Source organism: Protopterus annectens, chromosome 8.part1 (assembly GCF_019279795.1).
Source record: "Protopterus annectens isolate FY-2018-M chromosome 8.part1, PAN1.0, whole genome shotgun sequence".
NCBI lineage: Eukaryota > Metazoa > Chordata > Ceratodontiformes > Protopteridae > Protopterus > Protopterus annectens.
The window spans coordinates 262,795,917-262,818,851 of record NC_056742.1 but is presented as its reverse complement, the minus strand read 5'-3'; the positions used below and the strand labels follow the sequence as shown (position 1 = coordinate 262,818,851).

General features: G+C 39.7%; 1 protein-coding gene across 2 annotated transcripts in view; it reads left to right on the top strand.

Annotated features, from left to right (window-relative positions):
• Positions 1-22,935, top strand: part of FANCA (FA complementation group A) — a 2,214,801-nt gene that overhangs the window by 1,615,301 nt on the left and 576,565 nt on the right. For both annotated transcript variants that reach the window (XM_044081851.1, XM_044081852.1), the window contains exon 35: positions 10,482-10,541. In XM_044081851.1, the coding sequence (XP_043937786.1) occupies positions 10,482-10,541 (60 nt within the window). The remainder of the gene's footprint in view (positions 1-10,481; positions 10,542-22,935) is intronic.

Sequence of the window (22,935 nt, the reverse complement as noted above, 5' to 3'; positions counted from 1 at the left end):
GACTGACTGTGATCTCTGTGTGCTCTTAAGGGAAATTGTAATTTACTGTGTGTGCATTTGTTATCCTTCCCCAATGTGGATGTGCTCACTGGTATTAGTGGTGAGGACTGAGGCTCCTTGATTACTAGGCCAGTGCACAGCCATCACATGCTCTATGATGTATTAATTTTCCCTTTTTAAGAGAAGCTTCCATAAAAACTAGGCCAGAGCTTCCCGTTCACTTAGCACTCAGGTTTCTGTCGGTATTTTCACTGTTATCAGTCCCTGGTAGAGAAGGCATTCTCTAACCTGAAGTCAAAACTACATCTTGGCCTCATCCCACTTGGTTACTTTTCCCTCTGTAGTTATCTGCTCTTAGTACATTAGTTCCTTTACTAATTTTCTTCAGTAAATTCCAGTCTACTCTTGCTCATTTTTAATAACCCTACTTGCAGTCATCCTTATTAATAAAAATCTCCTTTCTCCATCCCCACTTTGACTTAGATTTTAGAATAATTTATGCAGCCTTCTAAATATATTGCAAATGGTGTTTTCACTCTTCTTAAGAGCTTGCATGCAAAACCCTACTCTTTCTCCTTATTTCTTGAACCTCCCTTGTGTTTTATTTTTATTCCTTTCCACTTTGATTGCTAACCTTCTGTTGTAATTATATATACAGGCCTTCACTGCATAGATCTAAACAAATGAGCAAATCATAAACCACCTTGTTGTGGGGGAGGTTAGCTTATTGCACTTAACACTTCCCATGTCAGATAAATTCTTTCAACTCTTTATTGTCATTCTCTGCTTGATAAAAATATGCCTGACCTGTATATAAAACTGGAGGGACTGCAATCTTCAATGCTTAGCACTTGATATTCCTAGCTATAATAAAAAGCTTCCAACTTCTCAGTTTTTGAACTATCTTTTCTTTAGTCTAGTAACACATTTAGTTGCCATAACAGAATCCTTTTTAATGTTGTTGTTGTCTTTCGGCTTTTCCCGGTTAGGGGTCGCCACAGCGGAACTCCGGTCCGCTAATGATTGGCAGTAAATTTTCATGAACGCCGAGGTTCCAGCTCGACGTTCGACCTTCAATGAAGGCACACCCATTTACGCATGTCTTTCGAACGCCCACCCAACCACGGGGAGGACATGCAGACTCCACACAGAAGGCACTCCCCGCACTCCAGCCGAGAATCGAACGGGAGAACCTCTTGCTGTGAGGCAACAACACTATCGCTGCACCACTGCATCTTATCTTGTCCCAATAAATATGGGTATTGCTGAACTAACTCCTATTTCAGTACATAATTTACCTTTACAGCCTTTGTTTTTATCTTCATTTGTTTTATATTCTAAAAGACTTGAAACTGTCTCAAATGTTTGAAACCACCAAAATATTTATGGATTTAGCAAACACAAAATAATAAAATCTGCAAATAATGCTAACTTTTTTTGATTATAACAGTTATAGCCTTGACTTTGCAAATCCCTTATTTTCTTTCCTAACTGTTCTGAATATAACATCAATAATAAGGGGTGGGGAGGACATTCCTGCCTGGCTTTTCTGTTCAAACATCACTTGTCAGAGAGCAACCTTTCCACCTTAGTTTGTGTTTTTGACCCTTCAGATCTCCTCCTTATTAACCATGCTATTATTTCTCCTCCTTATTAACCATGCTATTATTTCAGCAAATGTTGAAGGTAATATTGCCATACTCATAAAATCTCAGCTGAATGTGTTGAATGCTTTATCTGAGCTAAGACCCACCAGTAGTAGTCTTGATTTCTTGTACTCCATTTCTCTCTGGCTAATCCTTGTTCTGTTAATACTGTCAGACAGTTGCCTTCCCTCCACAAAACCACATTGATTCTTACCTGTCACTTTTGGCAACACCTTTGCAATTCTCTTAGCTAGTACAGAGATAAATGGGTCTACTTTGCATTACCAAAAGTCCATAACACCAAAGACAAATTCACTGAGACGAAAATAACAAAACTTAAAATGCTGAACCATGTTGTTTTTCCCAGGGCAAGTAAACACTTGCCCAAAGTGGGAAATATTGCCCTTTGTCCCACTGTAGTGCGATCCCGGAGTTGGTCTATATAGTTAGGGGTGTGTGGGGTTTTCAAATAGTATGGTGTGTTGTAGTGCAGTCTTGAGCAAGTGTTTACTTTCCCTGGTAAAAATGATGGGGTTCAGCATTTTAAGTTTCATTCTTCTTGTCTCTGTGAATTTGTCTTCGGCATTGTAAAGTAGATCCAGATAAACACTATTATAATCGGGGTTTAAAATTTAAATAGGTCCATATAAAGCTGACTCTGTAGGGCTGTAACCTTCTTTAGCTAATACAGCCCCCAGTTTTCTTCCAAGATGCTATTGCTATCCCCTATTTTAAAATATTTTTAAAACAAATCCTCCCAGATCTTTATCACTTTCTTCTCTCCCAACTTTCAAAGTTATGCAGGAATACCATCTGTTACTGTAGACTTTTCCGTTAATTATATATCATTTTTGTCTCACCCCTTCCTATCTTGACTATTAATTGTTGAGCGTCATCTTCCTCCAACCTTAGAATAATTAAGAGTCCCATAAATATTTCTCTTTGTGTCTATTCTTGGTTTCACGCTTCCTCTGCTTTATACAGATTATCACCGAATTTGAAATATCTTTAAAACCCTCTACAGAATCTCGTCTTATTTATCTTGTCATAGGCTACCTAAGTTTGGTGCAAACCCTTTCTACTTTCTGTTGTCTAAATCATTGTGTTCACAGTTTTTGGGCTGTGCAACAGTTATCAAAAATACTTGCTTAATACAGTAAACTCTCAATTAACCAAAAATCATGCAACCAGAAAAAATCAAAGAAATACAGTACAGTATGAACAATTCAGTTTTTCATGTGTTGCACTTGTTCCCCCACAGAAACATACGTTATGCTTTTAGAGTTTTAAAAAGAAAGATATAAATAAATTCCCTCTCTCCCCACCCTTGAGAGCAAGTCAAACAAAGTCAAATCGTTAAAATTCCAACACTCGCTCCATACTCACTGAGTCAGTTTGCATCAGATTCCACATTCTCTTTCTGATCTCACACACTCTTTAGCTTTCATACAGCTCTCCAGTTTCTCACACACTTTTGCTTTTGCTTTCATACATGCATTTGCTCACACTTTCTCTCTCCGATCTCTCTCACACACTCTTTAGCTTTCGTACATCTCTCTGATATCTCACACACAGTTGCTTCTGCATTCATACATGCATTCACTCTCTCTCTTCAATTCATTCAATTCCAATCCACTCAGTGTGCCACTGAAAACCATTCTGCGTGCCATGCTTTCGAGTGGAAATACAAGTTTAAAATATTATTCCAAACCAAATAGTATCACGCACGTGGGACTGGCGTGCACGGTCCAAAAGAAGCAGAAACCCAAAAAACCAAAACGGACCAGCACATGTAGGATGTAGAATAATGATTTATTGCTTCAACCAATAAATATATCAGCAGTAGTAAAAAACTATGCTGAATCAGCAAACCGGTTTCGGCTAATGTTAGCCTTTCTCAATGCCAAATATCCATAAGAGTGAATGACAAAATGTCACCATTTTGAAACATATTTATAGTCCCTCTCTTAAAGAGATATAACCCAATTGTGAAAAATTGCATGTGTTCACAATACACAACACATGTTCTTGAAACCAATACAAATTTTAAACAAAAATAAATATAAATATATCACATCCAGAACATCTGGCAGATATAAAACATTTACTCCAAACAAATTATGTTACATAACAAATGTAACGCCAAGCAAATAACCTGCAATTATGAATACATTTCCACTAACAATACATGCATGGCTGGAATATATTCTTTAATATTAGTAATACCACCCATGATAAATATTATAATAATACATATAGCATGGTTATTTGCGTTCCAAAAAATTGGAAATGGAAATATATTTTGAACTTAATAAGTTGGTTCTAATGTATTCAATCCTGGTCTAAAAAGACCCCCTAACCTAATAATCCATTTGTTCTCCATATCATTGAGTTTCTGATGCCATCCTGCTTTAAATTTATGATGTAAGATAATTCTATCTATGATAATAAATGTAAAATTAGCAGAAGGGTGTTCAAGGGTATGTTTATACAAAGCGTTGGTCATATGTTTATTCCTAATAGCACTCATGTGTTCACAAATTCTCAATTTGACAGACCTGGAGGTCTGTCCCACATAAAATGCGGAGCAATTACAAGTGGCCAAATATATGGCCCAATCAGAACTGCAATTAGCAAATATCCTGATATCAAAAACCTGAGATGTGTTTTTGCTAGAAAACTCACGAGTTTTGGGCATGTGTTTACAAAAAGAACAATGGCCACATGGAAAACTCCCTTTAAGTGTTTGTCCCTCTAAAGTGGTCTGTAATGAGTTATGTGAAGTATATCTCTTATAATGAGTTAAAAAAGAATTTAAATTTCTACCTCTTCGGTAGGAAAAAGAACATTGTTGCGGTAATATACGGTTCAGGATTTCATGTGAACGTAAAATGTCCCAATGTTGGTTAATTATATCAACAAATCGATTGGTATTAGCCCCATATGTAGTGACTAACCTCAGAGTGGACTTGTTCCGTGATCCAGACATGAACTGTTGTTTAGATTTATATTGTAATAAATCAGAACGTGATAAATTGTTAACTATCTTCAAAGATTTGGAAATATTGTATGTTTTATATCCACGATCAACAAATCTGTTGACAAGGTCATCACAAAAATTAGAGCCATCCTCTGGAGAAGAACACATTCTTTTCATTCTCATGAATTGAGATTTAGGGATGTTGTGGATGATGTGGCGTGGATGACAACTATCAGCATGTAGCAGAGTGTTGTACTGAGGAAATTTCCTATAAACAGACGTGGCTAAAGTTTGATCCTCAAGTCTAGTAACCAAAACATCCAAAAACACAATGCTACCATGTTCTATATTAGCTGAAAATCGAATTCCAAAAGAATTATCATTTAGATAGTCCACAAAGTTAGAAAGTTGTTCCTTGTTTCCACGCCACACCATCCAACAATCATCCAGATATCTTCTCCAAATATCTAGAAATGGCAGAAATGTATTGTGTTGTGTGTCATATATATATGTAGCCTCAAAATAACCCATGAAAAGATCCGCGTATATGGGGGCAAATGAAGCCCCCATTGCTGTGCCATTGATTTGCCAATAGGCTTTGCCATTGTAGTAGAAAATGTTTTGCACAGTACAAATTCGGTCAGTTTAGTCAAAAAATTATTAAATTCAGTGGAATATAGTTTAGATTTATAAAGCCAATATGAAACAGCTAAAATACCTAGTTCATGTGGTATGCTGGTATATAATGAGGCTACATCAAGAGTGCACAACCACCACGAGGATTCTAATTGTGAGTCTTGAACAATATTGAGAAACTCAGTTGTATCCTGTATACGCGATCGAATATGTTTCAACAATGGTTTTAAATATTCTGTGAGGAAGGCAGATAAAGGTTCAGTTAAAGAACCACGCCCAGAAACAATGGGCCTGCCTGGGGGGTTTTGGGCATCCTTGTGAATTTTAGGTAGCAAATACAGGTATTGGGGAATAGGTTCCTCCACCTGTAACTGCTTAGCTACCTGTTCAGTGATCACCCCCTGAGTAGTAGACACTTCCAAAAACCTGTCAATTTCAACCTTAAAGCGTGAAGTAGGATCAACATTTAACTCTCTGTAATAACTAGAATCAGATAGTTGTCGAAGAGCCTCATTGGTATAAGCTTGATGATCCATTACCACAATGGCACCTCCTTTGTCAGCCATCGTGATGACTAACTGATGATTATTTTTAAGATCTAACAAGGCCTGTCTTTCCATGGGAGATAAATTGTTGAATTGTGGTTGGTATACATTAGCATAGTGTAACTCCTTCATGATGCATTCCCTGAAAATAGAAACATGTTTGTTCATTGGAGCAACAAAAGTGGATTTTCTAAATCTAAATTCTGTTGATCTTTGAGAATCATTCTTGTCTGAGAAAAATATTTTAAGATTGAGTATTCTACAAAAATTATTAACATCATTTAGTAAATCATGTTCAGAAACCACAGAACTTGGGACAAAGTTCAATCCTTTATTTAAAAGTGTAATCTGAACAGGGGAAAGAACAGTCGAAGAAATATTGTGAACATTGTTGGTTATTGTATCATTTGTTTCAACAGATTCTGTAAAGTTGGGGTGTTTGAACCTAGATCTGTGTTTTCTGCCCCCCCTCCTCCTACCCTTTGATCTAAAGGGGGCATCTGTCTTCTTTTCGCCACTGGGGACGCCTGGCGTGAGGACACTTCTCCATCAGTGGTAGAAGAAGTTTCTTCCTCAGAAGTGAAATCTGAAGAAATATTTTGATGTCTAAGAATGGACCTAGGTCTTTTTTTATTATTATTGTTGCCCCTCTGGATTGTTTTTGGTTCACTAAATCTGACTGTTTTCTGACTAATAAAGGGTTTCCCTTTTTCATAGTCCATAAGATCACGCTGAAATGTATTAATCTTTCTTTTCATCAATTGTTTTTCAAGAATGGACAAATCCTTAGCCAAATTGGAGACATGCTGAGAATAATACTGCTGCTTGTTAAATTGTTCAGCCTCCATACACAAACTTTGAATATCTGACAGATTAGCAGTAATTATTCTGTCATAATATTTTAACAAACATCCTACAAAAAGCATGGAGGCTGAATGTTGTGCTTCAGCCCAATCTTTGGATAACTCATTGTCAATGTGTGCCACCAAAGGTTGTAGCCGTACCCTCAACCCCCTTGGTGTTATGTCCTTAGCTTGATAAGCCTTGAACAGTTTCATATGCCAAACATTAGTTCGCAAGATCTTCATCTGTCTCCCTAATTTAGTAAAAGTATAGCTACATTTTTGTTCATCATTGATTGTAGAATTGGACATGTGTAAACTGGCATTAGTAGTCAGGCCAAACACCTCAAGATTATCCTTATCAGCTGCTAATCCATGTAGAATTTCGTTTAAATCCATGTTTGGATAATTCAAAAAGCCAATAAGATGAAAAAAACACAATACTATGAAATTTCTGAAACAGCCTCAAACAGAAATGATATAAATACAATCTATTTCTTGTTAAGAGAAATATTGTTTAAACAAGTCTGGAATGTTGTAGTCAAAACACCAACACTACCATCTATTAGTTATCAATACCTGTTACTATAAGTGACCAATAGAGTATATTGACCAGCAATTACTGACCATAGATGATAAAAAAGGGGGGGGGGCAATAACCAATACATCCTAAGGTGAAAAATATTAAAAACCTATATTGGTGCATGTAACAAAGAATTGAAATAGTATCACAGGCTAGAATATAGTGACTGGAATGACATTTGTCTCAACCAGTATCTCCATACTTAATAAATGAGGCTCAACGTCAAAAAAACGAAATGGCCCCCTAATAGAGAATATAACTAGCTTGACACAGTCAAAAAAAGCTAGATTGATAATTCTAGACCAGAACGACCTTCATCTCATCTGGTACTGATATTGCCTGTGTTAACCAAGACTCAAATAAGCCAGATTGATAATTCTAGACCAGATCGACCTTCATCTCATCTGGTACTGATATTGCCTGTGTTAACCAAGAATCAAATAATATAGGTCACCGTAATTAGGTCTAAAAATATTGTTAGTGTAGTGTGGTGTATCCTATTAGCTACACATAACCAGACTAAAACATATGTAATTATTTAACTAAATGAATTTCTGATGAGGATATCCCAGAGAAAAGGGGATCAGGTAGAAAAATGCTCTTATTAATAAAAAATTTACATATAGCCCAACCAATAGTGCCAGATAATGTCCAAAAAAACAGTATTAAACAATATATTTGCTTCAACCTGTATCTAATTATACCCAAAGAAACTGGGTATATGATATTCGCTGTTTAATGACACCTAACTAGTGAATAAATAATATCTAAGGCATAAGGGCTACAAATCAAAATATAGTCTGATTAGCCCTGAATAGTCAATGAACCAAAAAGTATCACTGACCAGCCCAAACCACTGTTTCGAAACAGCAAACCGATCGTAATGATCAATTTCCCCAACAGCAAACAATCACTGCAAACGCTGGTTGAACCCATACAGCGGATTCTAAATGAAACATATAGCCCAAGTACAACACCCTCCTAACATATGCCAAAGACCTTATGCGTCTTCTGTAAATATCAAACCCTAAACATCAAAAAACTTTTCATCCAAAAATGTAACATTCATGTTGAAAACATGTATCCAAAAAACAATGAAATAATATAAATTTGTCCATAAATGAAAAGCCAGAAAAAAGTCAAAATGGCAGCCGCCCCTCAGAGCTCTGAAATGACCTGGTTTCACACAGTACCTCCAGTTAGAAAACACACGTTCCGCTAGCCCAGTCCAAAAATGAAATACTAAGAATGTATCCCGATGCCAGTAAATGATGTGCAATATTCAATAATATGAATTTCGTCATCAGTAAGGAAACTACAAAAAGTCATAAGGTTGAACGCCCCTCAGGGCTTTAAAATGAACTAGTTCCCCACAGTACCTTATAATGGTAAGCACACATTCCGGTAGACTGGTCGCACGAAAAAGAAGCGATTGGCACAAAACTAATATTTCAGGACAATCCAATCAACATATAAGGCCACCATGTGAAACCATCATGTATAAGCCGTAATCCATAATCCAGGCCCCACAAGATGACTCAAAAAATTGTATGAGGCCAAACGAATCCGGAACAAAACCCAGCAAAAAAATGGATCTGTCGATGTTAAAGGGGTTCAAAAAAACCAAAGTCATTCAAAAAATAAAACAATTTGAAAAAAATGATGATGTCCAAAATAGTCCAATGAGCGATATCCGAAAAGAGAGGACTGGTGGAGAAGCGCGACCATCCAGGCGTCCCCAGCGTGAAAAGAAAGAATTGCGACTGCAACCAAACCAAATAGTATCACGCACGTGGGACTGGCGTGCACGGTCCAAAAGAAGCAGAAACCCAAAAAACCAAAACGGACCAGCACATGTAGGATGTAGAATAATGATTTATTGCTTCAACCAATAAATATATCAGCAGTAGTAAAAAACTATGCTGAATCAGCAAACCGGTTTCGGCTAATGTTAGCCTTTCTCAATGCCAAATATCCATAAGAGTGAATGACAAAATTCCACCATTTTGAAACATATTTATAGTCCCTCTCTTAAAGAGATATAACCCAATTGTGAAAAATTGCATGTGTTCACAATACACAACACATGTTCTTGAAACCAATACAAATTTTAAACAAAAATAAATATAAATATATCACATCCAGAACATCTGGCAGATATAAAACATTTACTCCAAACAAATTATGTTACATAACAAATGTAACGCCAAGCAAATAACCTGCCAATAAATAAAATATTATTCCAGCCAGGCTTTTAATTACTGTATTTCAATATTAAAATCAAATCAATACAGCTTTTTTTTTGTTTGTTTAATCTTTTAAATGGAACAGTTGTATGCATATGTAGATATAACTTGATAACGAGGATGCCAAATCCTCATCCTTTCCCTTTGATTTAAAGTAAGACACTTACTGTTGATAATGGAAAATTTGGCAGGCACATGGGACAAGCACGTTTCTGTAGTCTGGACAAGCCTAAGAGAGAACTCGTTTACAGGCTCTCTTCCTTCCTTAGCATGAAAGATCACAAGAAAGATATGGACTACTGATTGAGCAGGTAATCCCAACAAAAGGACTCATTGAACAGTTTTAACCAATGGGGTAAAAACGTATCTGTTTTTCATGTAAATACCTGCAATAGTTCTGGGTTTTGAGATTAACTTAACCAAAAATGTCTACTTCTTGCTTACTGACCTTTCACCATGGGATCAAAATAAGAAATATTATGTAATGTCTTTTTCATCACTTTGGCCCCTTCTGGGTGGGAGGTACTAAGGGTATGTTTCTCCTGACAAATGCCAGGAAAGTTGAAATGAGAGGACCCAGTCCAGCTAGAAACTTCTTAATGAATTTTTGCTGGAGAGAGTACTGTTGACAAAACATAGAACAAACACCTGAAGTCTGAAATGTTGTTAAAGGTCTGGAGTTAATTAGTACTTGTAAAACAACTTTAGTAAGGGCAGATGCAGAGATCTGGACTTAGGGTTGGTACCTGTAAAACAAGTTTAGTGTAAGGGCACATGCAGACAGTACTGCAGATGGCAAGTGGCAGCGGTCATAGAAGTGGAGATGGAGCAAGAGGAAGGATGGTGTGATCACTGACTTATGTTCAGAATATTGTGATTGAAAACTGAAGTGTTAAATGGGGATTCAAGATTTTATCAGTTGGTTATTAGCATGAATTGTTGACTACAAGGTGTGTTTTTGATGTTTTGTATATCATTTAAATTAACTCTTGTTATTCTGCAGAAAAACATCAGTTCGTTGACATGTGCTATCCCATATGATGTCACTGCACATTTTCTAAGGGTAAGTACTGATATATTTTTCCATTTTTTCCTGTAGCTTTTTATTTTCCTGGCTGTTGGAAGCTGACTGCTGATCTTGCTTATGGTTTTACTATTCATGGTTCACGCATTTCTTTTGTTAGGGATACATTTTATTGCAATATTAATAATATTAGGGTTGTACTTGGGCATTGGTGCTCCTTTATACTGTGTTTCATAGCTGCCATTTGCCTCTTTCACAAGGCAAATGCCCATTTCACATTGTGAAGGTGTAGCTGTATCAGTTAGCAGGATTTTCTGTCAGTGCTGTGTTGTAAGTTGACATCTTTATTATGCAGTGTTGCAGAGTGCCATCTTTATTTCTTCATACTACTTTAGAATTATCGGTCACACGACTGTATTTTCAGTCCTAACTAGTTTGGTCATGTCAGCTAGGTGTTGAACTGACAACTCTTTTTTCATTAATAGCTTTTCTAATGAAAGATAATAGTGGCTTTTGAACTAGAAGTGTTTTAGTGCTGAGTAATCCTCTTTGAAGCATGTTAACACATGTACTTGGAGATAAACTGACACTAAAGATTTTCATTTAGGATTGTTTTGTGACTTTGCATGATATCGATTGCTACAAATACTGTCAGGGGATATAATAAAGCAATTAAATTGGCAAGACTTAAAGTATTAAATATTGTATTACTGAAAGTTCATCATAAACTGACAAAAAAAGAAAATCACCAAGTCTGTAAGTATGTCTGAAGAGAATGACAGAGAAGTCAAAGGAAGTCCAGCAAAACCTGAATGAAGAAAGTATCATTTTTCTGTTTGCCCCTGCTACCTGTCCGTCATCAGTCCCCTTCTGGCCAACTAGCCCTATTCATTCACCATCACCATGGCTGAGGATCAACCTGGAGGGGTCCATCAGTTAGACTACCATCAAGGATGGTTTGTGATTTTTTTTTTCTTTTGCACCCAATCAAAGATGGTTTGTGATTATTTTTTTTTTTCTTTTTCTCAGCCTTCTCCCTTATGCACTCATCAAGGTACTAGGAATGGGGCGTGCAGTTGCCTAACCACAAAGTACAACCTCTCACTTCTGTAAGAGATGTTCGCATCAAGCAGCCATCCACCAATGCATGGGAGGTGAATTTTCCTGGTCTCCCTAATGGAAATTGCACATGCTTGCTTGTACCTCTGAGTGCATGCACCTTTCCTCACCCTCAGATTAGTCAGGCAAGCCACGCCTCTTCACTACCTTTCCTCCCCCGGCTGTCTAGTTCTAAGGTCGCTAATCGGTCACCTGGGTTAAAGTCAGGGCACCGCCAGTCTGCACCATAGAATCAGGATCTCACTCATTAGGAGTTGAAAGGAGAAAGTAAAAGGCTCTTCTGTCTTCTGTTGTATAAAGCTACACAGAGCACCCTGGCAGTCTACGGAATAGAACGCCTTCCACATATTCAGACCAGCTACTGTACAGGCAGTGACTAAAGGTGGAGGTGTCTCAGTCTATATAAAAAACAAGTGTACCTTATTGTTGGTCAAACAGGATGATGAACTTGAGTTTCTTCATATCCAAATTGCCATAGCTAGAGTCCAGTAGCATATCCGTGAAAAATGTGAATCATCCCCTATGACCAGTGGAACCCATAATTCAGACTTGCTGGAGACACCATTTAATCCAATACTATATTCATGGGGGACTTGTATTACCCCAGTATAAACTGAGAATCCTACACAACCCCATATTTGCATGCTTAGAGATTCCTGATTTTTTTTTTAAATACAGACAACCTGGTTGAGTTAGTTCATTTGCCCTCTAGAGGTACAAACATACAGGATCTGGTACTCACAAATATGGGAGAATTCTGCACCCCTACTTATACTGTGCTGGAAGATATGGCAGATCTGCTGGCTGACAAATTGTTTCAGTTTTACCCAACACTCTCCCCAGCTGCTCCCCCCAGTAATGTCATTAAACATACCCCCCAAACTATCACTAGGGAGCATGTCCTTAATGTGCTCTCTAATGTTAAGAACGCTACATCAATGGGCCCCAGTAATATCCCAGTATGCCTCCTAAATAGCCTGAAACATGACCTATCTGGACCTCTGGAGTCACTGTTTAACAACATAATCCAGACAGGCTTTGTGCCACGTGAATGATGGACTGCAGTGGTCGTCCCTCTATACATGGGCGGTCTATCAACAGACACTAGGAACTATAGACCCGTAAGTCTAACTAACCTGATATACAAAGCAATGAAAAGAACTACTGTGGATATGATTAATAATGACATAGGAAACCTTCAGACACTGGATCCAACCCAGTTTGGCTTTGTCAAAGACTGATTACTCTTACTCAGCCTGTGGGCAACTTTGAAAAGGTCACCAAGGCAATGATACAATACCCCACTCTGCCATTCTAAACAAACTTATGGAATTGAGCATTAACCCCCTATGTTATATGCTGGATAGCCAGCTGGCTCTCAGATAAGACCCAGGAAGTTAGAAGGGGAGACCATCTTTAAAAAGGGGCCAGTCACTTGCGGAGTCTCTCAGGGCTCTGTGCTGAGCCCAATATTTTTTGGCATTTACTTCTCAGAAGTCAAAGCCAATGTCAAAGGCCTCTGGCTGTAGATAACTGCAAAGTAGGAGCAGTCATAGAACCCCCCCCCCCCAAGACATTAACATCATGTTTGAAGGACTAATACAGACAAATGACTGGTGGCAAAGCCACATCTTAAAACTCAGTGCCAAGAAAAGCATTTTATTTATTTAACATTTGATGTTATGTTGTCCTGTCTCGCCTTCATTCTTAGTAGTTGGGTTGGAACCGATCCTCAGTTCCGACTTGGCCATATACTAAAGCTTGAAGTCTTCCACTTGACTCGTGGCTGAATCCCTATCCCATCATGCACTGGTGTACTTCTCCAGATCTCATTTGCCTCTAAACAGATCAGAGGTTCTTTCATATTGACCATGGCTAAGTTTGGATATTTTACTAATTTTTTCCTATTTCTTCAAATTTGTTTTCATTAGTGTAGCATAGTATAGTTAGATATATACCTAGTAGTGTTTCTCTTAAGATATTACAGTTTATAACATTTATCCACCATTGGATTTGAAGTTTGGCCGTCGTTTCTCATCAGACCTTGTTCCCTATCCCGTACTAATTTTTCAATCCGCGTTTAGGGTTCACTTAAACCTTTCCTTTGCACACTGTTTAATTTAGAAGTGTGTCAAACCTTTGCTTCGATATATTTTTCTACTTAGGTCGATAGCTAGCTGAGCTTGTGCCCATGTAAGTTGAAGAGCAGAGCTAACTTCCTTCCCTCTGCTTTCTGTGTGTGTTGTTGTTTATACATTTATATAGTTTATTAGTGTGTGCTGTGGTTTTAGATGTATACTCTTAGTGTGTGTTATTTAAGATATATAATCATGGTGTGATTCGGTCTTGATATTTGTATGCATTTAAACAGTGTGTTTTTTTTCTCTTAGTCTTTCGCTAAGCATAATGTCTAAGGAACAAAAAGAGACTAAGCCATCCGGCTTCAAAAAATGCTGAAAATGCTCCCAAAAAATGTCCATAACTGACAGATATATAGTGTATGTGTATACTGTCTTGGGGCTATTCATTTTCAAGAGACATGTACTTTTTGTCACTCATTTAGCACGAGGGTTTTACAAGAGAGGAAAAATAAATTAATAGTGAGAGGACTTCTAAAGACCCCTTTCTCTGAGGCTTTAGAAGGTCAGAGCACCTCCAGTAAGTCCAAATCACCTTTTTTGTCACCTTCTTCAGAATCTGACAGACCTGCAAAAAGACCTTCCTCGTCTTCTTCAGGCCATTCGGAGCTGCCAGAGAGGATACCAAAAATAACTTCTTCGGATCCGAAGAGATCTGGGTCCAGAAAGTCTCCTTCCTTGGTCCCAAGAACTCAGAACCAAGGGAAATAGAAAGTCGGAGCCAGTCGCCTGAACTGCTGCTGGTCTCCTCTACATTGAGATCATTTATATTACAAAGATCTGGCTCACCAACCTTTTCTTCTAGGTCGCCCAGAAGCCTTTTGGATGATGATGTGGATAGGGTGGTGCGTAGACTGTTGAAGATGCCGGCGCTGGCAAAATTCCTATTGGCTCCAGCTCAATTGGTTTTGGAGCCAGCAAAGACCTTTTCATCCACTTCGATTCCTCTTCTGGGCCAGTCTGGAACATCGGAGCTGGAATGCCTGGAACCGATTGTGATAGATGCTTTGGTTCCAAGACCCACTGTGGGGCTTTTGGACCTGTTGTCTGCTCTAACATCCTTGGTGCTGTCCAAGATGTCTAGGAGCCAGAGCTCTCCGGTCAGGTCTGGAGGGGAGGCTCAGACCCAAGATTTGTCAGTTCAGAGCTTACCTCTTGGGGCCTCTGCAAGGATGAGCTTGGCGCCATCAGCTTCGGATCCAGCTCCCTTGGCTCCGGGGGTTTCCTCGGAACCAGAGGTGTCCTCGCATCAGGGAGAGGGGTTTTTGAGCTGATGAGTGTGCTGTCTTCTCATACAGCTCTACACAAGGGTTCTGACATTCTTTCCCTTAAAGCACCAGCTTCTGTCTATGCACCACCTCAACCACAGGGCAGCAAAGATTCTAGGCCTTAGGGTACCCCATTGGGTGAACAACATTCTTCCAAAACCCCTCCAGAATGCCCTTCTGAAGAGGGCCCCTGGAAGAGACTTTGCAAGAGGGAGCATATAGACTCCCCCGAGTCTCTTGCATCTGACACTGACCTTGAGGAATCAGAAGGGTCCCCATGGTTGCCCATTGAGGATATCTCCTTTGCAGATATCCTAGAAATCCCTAAGCATAGAGGTGACTGGAAGTCCATCAGTCCTTCTGAGGAGGAGTCAGTGTACCTGAAGACCGTTGAATCTCACCCTACAGCCACCTGGGTATCTCTGCCTTTTGATGAACTCATGGAACTAGTTAGTCGAAAGGCATAGGAGTCTCCAGACGCAATGGAACCAGTCCCTCAGAGGCCTAACAAATTTATTACAGCCCCAGATGACAAACTTTTTGTTTCTATGGGCATTCCTGTAGATGCTATGGTGGTGGCAGCAGCCACCAAGAAGGAACTTTCCGAGACATCCTCATCTGTTCATCCAGTGAACAAGGACTCTCTTACAATGGACAGATATGGAAAGTGCATCTTTTCTTCAGCAGCATTTACCCTGAGATCGCTGAATTACTTAACACATTTTACAAAGTTTCAGAGAGATCTCGTAAAGGAGCTAGGAGATGCTCAAGGTTCACTAAATGCAGAGACCTCTGACAAGGTTAGCCTCTCAGCTATCCACCTTAAACTCAGTAGTGAACCCCTCCATGAGACTCATCTCATATGCAGCAGATGGAGTGAGTAGGGCAACGGGTTCAGGAGTTTCCTTAAGGAGACAGTCCTGGAGGCCCTTGTATAATTTTGCAGAACCCTTTAAGTCAACCTTTGTCAACACCCCTTTTGATGATTCCTCACTCTTTGGACCAAAAGTTAAAGACACACTCACCAGATGCGAGCAGGAAGGAAAAACTCTCTCTGCCATTGGAGTACGTTTTTCCGTATCTTCGAGACCCTATCCCACAGGTCAGAAGGGGGGAATATGTGGTTAAGAAAATCTCAGGGAGTTTTTCAGGACGCATGTGGTGAATCTTTCCCCAAGGGCAGAGGGAGAAGTAATAATAGCAGATGCTGTCCTCGCAGGGCGACAGCGATTCCTTTCATGGCAGGCCCTTTCAGCGCTCCTGAAAGGAGGCCCGCCTGTCCACCTGTGAAGGCATTTGGGGGTCGATTATCTCTGTACCCAGAAGCTTGGCTAGAAATAACAAGAGACAGATGGGTACAGAGAATAATATCCAGAGTTTACTCCATACCCTTTTCTCTTCCCATCCCATACATAAGAAACATCCCGGACGTTCCACCCACTCAAAAGGACCAAGCAACTATAGAAGTCCAAACGTTGCTAGACAAGAGAGTCAGCCAAACAGTCCCCGCAGACCAGATAGGATCCGGAACTTACTCAAGGTTCTTTTTAGTGCCAAAAAGAACAGGGGACTGGAGACCAATCTTGGATCTCAGCAAATTAAACAAGTCTGTGAAAAAGACCAAGTTCTGGATGGTGACACTGCAGTCAATTCTTTCCTTTCTAGGGAAGGACAATTGGATGTGCTCTATAGACGTCCAGGAAGCGTACTACCACATAACAATGGCCAGGTCATCAAGGAGTCATTTGTGCTTTCGGCTGGGAGCCAGTCATTACCAGTTTTGAGCTTTGCCCTTTGGTCTTACTACAGCCCCCAGAATGTTCACCAACTGCATGGCAGTAGTCATGGCTCACCTGAGGTGGCTAGAATTCCGAATGTTTCCATTTCTAAATGACTGGCTCCTAACTGCCACCACCAAGCATCTACTACAGAGACACTGCCTTACATCTTTGGTCCCACCTGGGAAAAATGATAAACTCAGAAAAATCTGCCTTGTTGCCATCTCAACATATTACCTTTATAATAGGAGCAGATCTAGACACAGTCGCTATGATGGCGAAACTACCTGCAGAAAGAGTTTCTCTACTCAGAGAACAAACTTTCAAATCTTCTGTCACAGACCAGAGTGAAGGCAAGAACAGTTCTAAAAGTCCTAGGAACCATGGCAGCAGCGATAACCCTGATTCCCTTAGCTCGCATGCACATGAGGGTTCTTCAGTGGCTCCTATTCTCTCAGTGGTCACTACAACTTCCCATGCCCCACCAAATCAGGATTACGGAATCTTGCGAGAGAGACCTATGATAGTGGCTTCTTTCCAGTCACGTGACAACAGGTCGACCCTTTCTCCCACAACAGCCTGTGGCAACAGTGACCACGGACGCCTCCCAGATAGGTGGGGGGCATTATCTGAGGTGGATGGTCCAAGGCACCTGGCAGGAACATGAGGCCCATTTGCACATCAATGTCCTAGAGATGAGAGCAGTGCTGTTGGCATTGCAAGAACTTCAGGACTCTCTTCCGCTAGGAACAGTTGCATTTCAGACAGAGAACATGTCGGTGGTCTGGTACATAAACAGGCATGGAGGAACCTGATCTTACCACCTTTGTCAAGAGGCACTCAGAGTATGGCAATGGGCAGCATCTTCCCAATGCATATCCCAGGGAAATCCAATGTGATAACGGACAGACTCAGCAGGGTGATACTGATGCCTCACGAGTGTACCCTAAAACAAGAGATAGAAGAAAGGATACTCTGAAAATGGGGCCAGCTTTGCTGCGACCTTTTTGACACCTCCATGAATTCCAAATGCAGCAACTACTTTGCACTGATCTACCCCCTGGGGAAGTCATCAATGGATGCACTTGTACACGGTTGGCCCTCTGGACTACTTTATGCATTTCCCCCCTTTCGTCTGATACCCAAAGTCATTCAGAAAGCCAACTCACTAGGAAGCAAACTGATTCTCATTGCCCCATACTGGCCTCATCAGATTTGGGTCCCCTTCCTCTGGCTTCATCTTCAGGAGGAACCGTGGGTTCTGGACCCATTTCCAGACCTTCTGAATCGTACGTCCAGAACACCCCACCCTTCCCTCCAAACCCTCAAATTGACAGCGTGGCTGCTGCAGTTCCAAATATAGTCAGGCTTCATAATCTCATGCCCGCAGTGAAACATATACTAATGTCTTCGCATAAAGCCTCAACCAGAAAGTTATATCTCAGTAAATGAAGGAGGTTTTCGTACTGGACTTCGACAAAGAACATTGATCCCTTTTCTGCCCCGATCAGCTCTATTTTTGAATTCCTGGCAGAAATATTTCATCAAGGCTCTGCTGCAACTACTCTTAAAGTTCAATTAGCTGCGATTTCTAGTTTTCATATAAGTGATTTGACCCCAAATTTGATGTCACACACATTGTGTAAAACTTTCCTAAAGGGCACTTCCTTGCTAAGACCTTCCATTAAAGACCCTCTTCCACCTTGGGATTTAAATTTTTACTGTCTCACCTACCCCTTCCTCCCTTTCAGCCAGCATCAACATGTGATCTCAAATTTTTGTCATGGAAAACAATTATGATTATTGCCATCACATCTGCCAGAAGAATCTCAGAACTACAAGCTTTATCAAACCTCCTTATATGATCTTCCATAAGGACAATGTGTCTCTTCGAACTAACCCATCCTTTTTCCCCAAAACTATGCTATGAGACTACTCTTAACCAATCTGTTGAGCTGCCAGTTTTTTTCCCTAATCATGGCAACAAGGCAGAATATAAGCTCCATCAATTGGATGTGCATAGACAAATACGCTTTTGTTTACACCGAACTAAAGACTTCAGGAAATCTGATCAGTTGTTTATCTCCTTTTCATAAGCTAAGAAAGGTATTCCCATTTCTAAAGTCACACACACAAACTGGCTTTCAAATTGTATCACCTTTATTTACACTGCTAATAAGAGAGATCTGCCCTTTAGAATCAAAGGCCACTCCACAAGGGCTATAGCAACATCATCTGCTTATCAAGCTAGACTGCCACTAACAGCATTTGTGCCACTGCTATGTGGGCACGGGCTCATTCCTTTATCACTCATTACAAAGTAGATTTGGCCTCCAGGGACAAGGCCTCCTTTGGTTCAACTGTCCTGATGAATGTACTCCCATGAGCCACCCGGGAAATATGGTGCTAGGGACGCTGTCCCAATCAGTAAGAATGAAGGCGAGATAGGACAACATAACATAAAGAAGTTATGTACTCACCATAATGTTCCATGTTTGTTGTCCATCTCACCTTCATTCTTACATCCCTCCCACTTTCCCCCAGCCCGGGGCTTAGAGGTTTTTCCTTGTGGCAAGGAAGTTCTCTGACTTTCTTAGTTGTCAGTATATTCTATAGAATATTATACATGTAAACTCACTACTATGGTTACAGCAAAGAAGATCTGGGGAAGTACACCAGTGCATGATGGGATAGGGATTCAGCCACGAGTCAAGTGAAAGACTTTGAGCTTTAGTATATTGCCGAGTCAGAACCGAGGATTGGTTCCAAATCCAACCAGTAAGAATGAAGGCGAGATGGACAACAAACATGGAACGTTATGGTGAGTACATAACTTTTTTACTGGGAAAGTCCGACAGGACACAGGTCCATTTTCAGTGGAGGCCCGGGGTGAAAAGTTCCAACAATATGAAATACAAACAAACATTATACCACAAGAAAATTACAGAGTACAGATCAACAATGAAAGTACATATTGTAAATATAAATAACCAAAAGAGATGACACCTTAGCAATTTTAACAAAATGTGTACATCAAAGAGGTATATGATATTATGCAAACTAGACTAGCATATATATTAGAAAGCACAGTATGATATTTTTGAGGAAGAATTGAAATGATTTGAGGTAAAAGAGTAAATATATATATATATATATATATATATATATATATATATATAGGGAAGGAAGAAGGCATAATAGGACAGTACTGTAAAGTATAGATCTAAACAAAGTCAGAGGGTGTCTTTAAAAAGTGGTGAATATAGAGTTAGGCAGGTGGGTAGCAAGAGCAAAGCCAGGATTTTTCTAAGTGAGTAAATAGAAGTTTTTTTTAAATTGTACTATGGTGCAGATGGAAGTGGGTAGTTTATTTCATATTTTAGGAATGATGTTAGAGAATAAGGATTCTCCGGCTGAGTTGTTAGCGTTGGTGGATTTAACTAGGAGTTTGTCACTTGTCACTAGAAAGGAGTGTTGGTTGTACGAGATCTTGAAGGGCCGGGTTTTTATCTGGTTCATGGAGTATTTTATGGATGAAGGTTAGTTGCTTGTATTGGAGGAGCTGAGGAAGTTCTAGCCAGTTTAGTTGTCTTAGCACTATGCAATGGTGCGTTTTGTAGGAAGAGTTTGTAGCGAATTTGGCTATTTTATTGTAACATGAGTCTAGTTTAGTATGGTCTGATTTGCATAGGTTGGTTAGTATAGAGTAGTGGTGACAGGAGGTGTGTCCGAGCAGTGGTAGCTTTTGTAGATCTGGTTAAAAATGTCTTGTTTCTGTATAGGAGGCCTAATTTTTTATGAACTTTTTTGATAGTTTAGGCTATGTGGATATCAAATTCTAGATTGTTGTCAATTTCGACCGCTAGCAGTTTGGTATGTATCACAGGGGTGATAATAGTTTTGTTTTTGGACTCTAGGTTGAAAACTAGGAGTATTGTAGGTGTTTTTGAGGGGTAGAAGAGGAGGAGTTAGGTTTTATTTAGGATTAGAATGAGATGAGAATTGGTAAGCCAGGATTCTACTGATAGATATGAGTTCTGTGTTATGGTGTGGAGGGCCTGTATTGTGGGGTCAGATATGAGGGTAGAGTCATCCTCGTATTTTATCACAGATGTTTGGTGAATGGAGGTGTGGATTGGTAAAGAGGGAGAACAATAGTGGTTCTAAGATTGAGCCTTGTGGGACACCTAGGGAGACTGGGAGGAGAGTGGACAGGTGATGTTGCCACAGAACAGCCTGTTGTCGATCTGATAGGTAGTTCTGGAATCAGGTAACAGTGGAAGCACTAAGGTTTAGGGAGGAGAGGATTTTGATCAGTTTGTTGTGGTTTACCATATCGAATGCTTTGGACAGGTCTAGAAATATGGTAGATATTAATTGCCCTGAATTTCTAAGTTGGTTGACTGTATTAGTAAAGGACATGAGGGCTGTAGTTGTACTATGATGAAAGAGAAATCCATGTTGTGTGATTGATAATAGATTGTGGATGTTAAGGTAGTTCATGAGTTAAGTATGGGCCACCCACTCTAGGATTTTGGATAAGGGTGATAAGACTAGCGACCGGGCGGTAGTTGATAAAACTGGTTGAGCTGCTTCCTTTGTGAAGGGGTATTGTATGGGATTTTTTCCATATAGCAGGTACTATGCACTCTGACATAGATCTGTTTGAGTATTGCTACTGGGTAAGCTATTCCAACAGCAGCTACTTTCAGAAATTGATCTGGTAGTTTGTCTGCAGCTAAGGTAGTTGGTTTTAGTTTGAGCAGTAGTTTTTTACAGTATTTATTCTTACTGGTTGTAGTGTAAATAGACTAAGGTTGTTTTGAGAGGGTTTACTGAGATGGGGAGTTATTGGGGCATGGCTATTGGAGTTGTTTGTATTGGCTAGGGCTAGTATTGTTTATGTAAAAGAAGTATTAAATTGTGTTGCTATGTTTTCAGGGTTAGTGGTAGAGGTTGGAGTGGGTGTGAAGATTTTGCCTGAAGATAGTATATTATTAACTGCAGCCCAGAATTTTTGTATGTTATTATGGTAGTTTTCTTGAGTATTGTGATAATAATTGATTTTGTCCTGTTTGATGAGTTTTTTTAACTTTGTTACGTAGCTCTAGAAATATTAGTTTTGTGGATTGGATTTTGTGTTTGTGGTATTGTTCCCAGGCTTTATTCCTAGTTTTGAGAAGGGAATGGCATTCCTTGCTCAACCAGGACGCGTAATTGGCTCTAACTCTAATGATTCTGGAGGGAGCATAGCAATCTAGAATCTCAAAAGTTTTATTAGATGAGTTGATTGCTTCATCTAGGGGTAGCTGTTTGAGAGATTCCCATTTACCAGCTTTTTAGGGCTGAAATAAACTTTTGTGGGTTGAAGAATTTTTTGTTTCTGATTGCACAGTAAGAGGTGTGGTTAGTTTGGAAGGTGCGGGCACACATGAGAAAGGTTGGCAAGTGGTCGCTTAGGCCATCTGGAAGACAACCTGCCTGAGATGTTAGTGAGGGATTGTTAACCAAAATCCAGTAAAGGATAGACTGGCGTTTGGTAGTTTTGTCAGTTCTTGTAAGGGAAGTGATAAGTTGTGTAAATCCATGAAGGTTAATATGAGATGATGGGTTCAGAGCGGAGCAGTCTTGCCAGTCAGTATTGAAATTGCCCAACAGGACTGTTTCTTGTGGGTATGTATTAGAGGCCCAGTGAAGTACATTGTCTAGTGTGTGGATATTATTTCCTGGTGGGATATACCCGTCTATGATGTTAATGAACTTTTTTGGGTTGATTTTTAATTTAGTAAAGATAAGTTCTGTGTTTCCAAAGTCGGGGCTGTTATTTTCCAGATAGTCTAGTGCTAGGTGTTCTTTAAACAAAATTGCAACACCCCCTTTTTTTTGACCTTGCTTACTATATTGTATCCTGGGTCTGCAATTTTATTATTGCAGATGTTGGGTTTTAACCACGTTTCGGTTAATAAGGCAATGTCAGGAGTATAGAGGGAGAATAAAGCATGCAGGTCATGCACTTTATTCACAATACTTCTGGCATTCATGTTGAGAAACAGTATGGAAGATTTATCTTTTTTTTGTGTGGTAGTCTGCTGTTCCTAGGAGTTCGGTTGGATATTGTATCTGGTGAGAG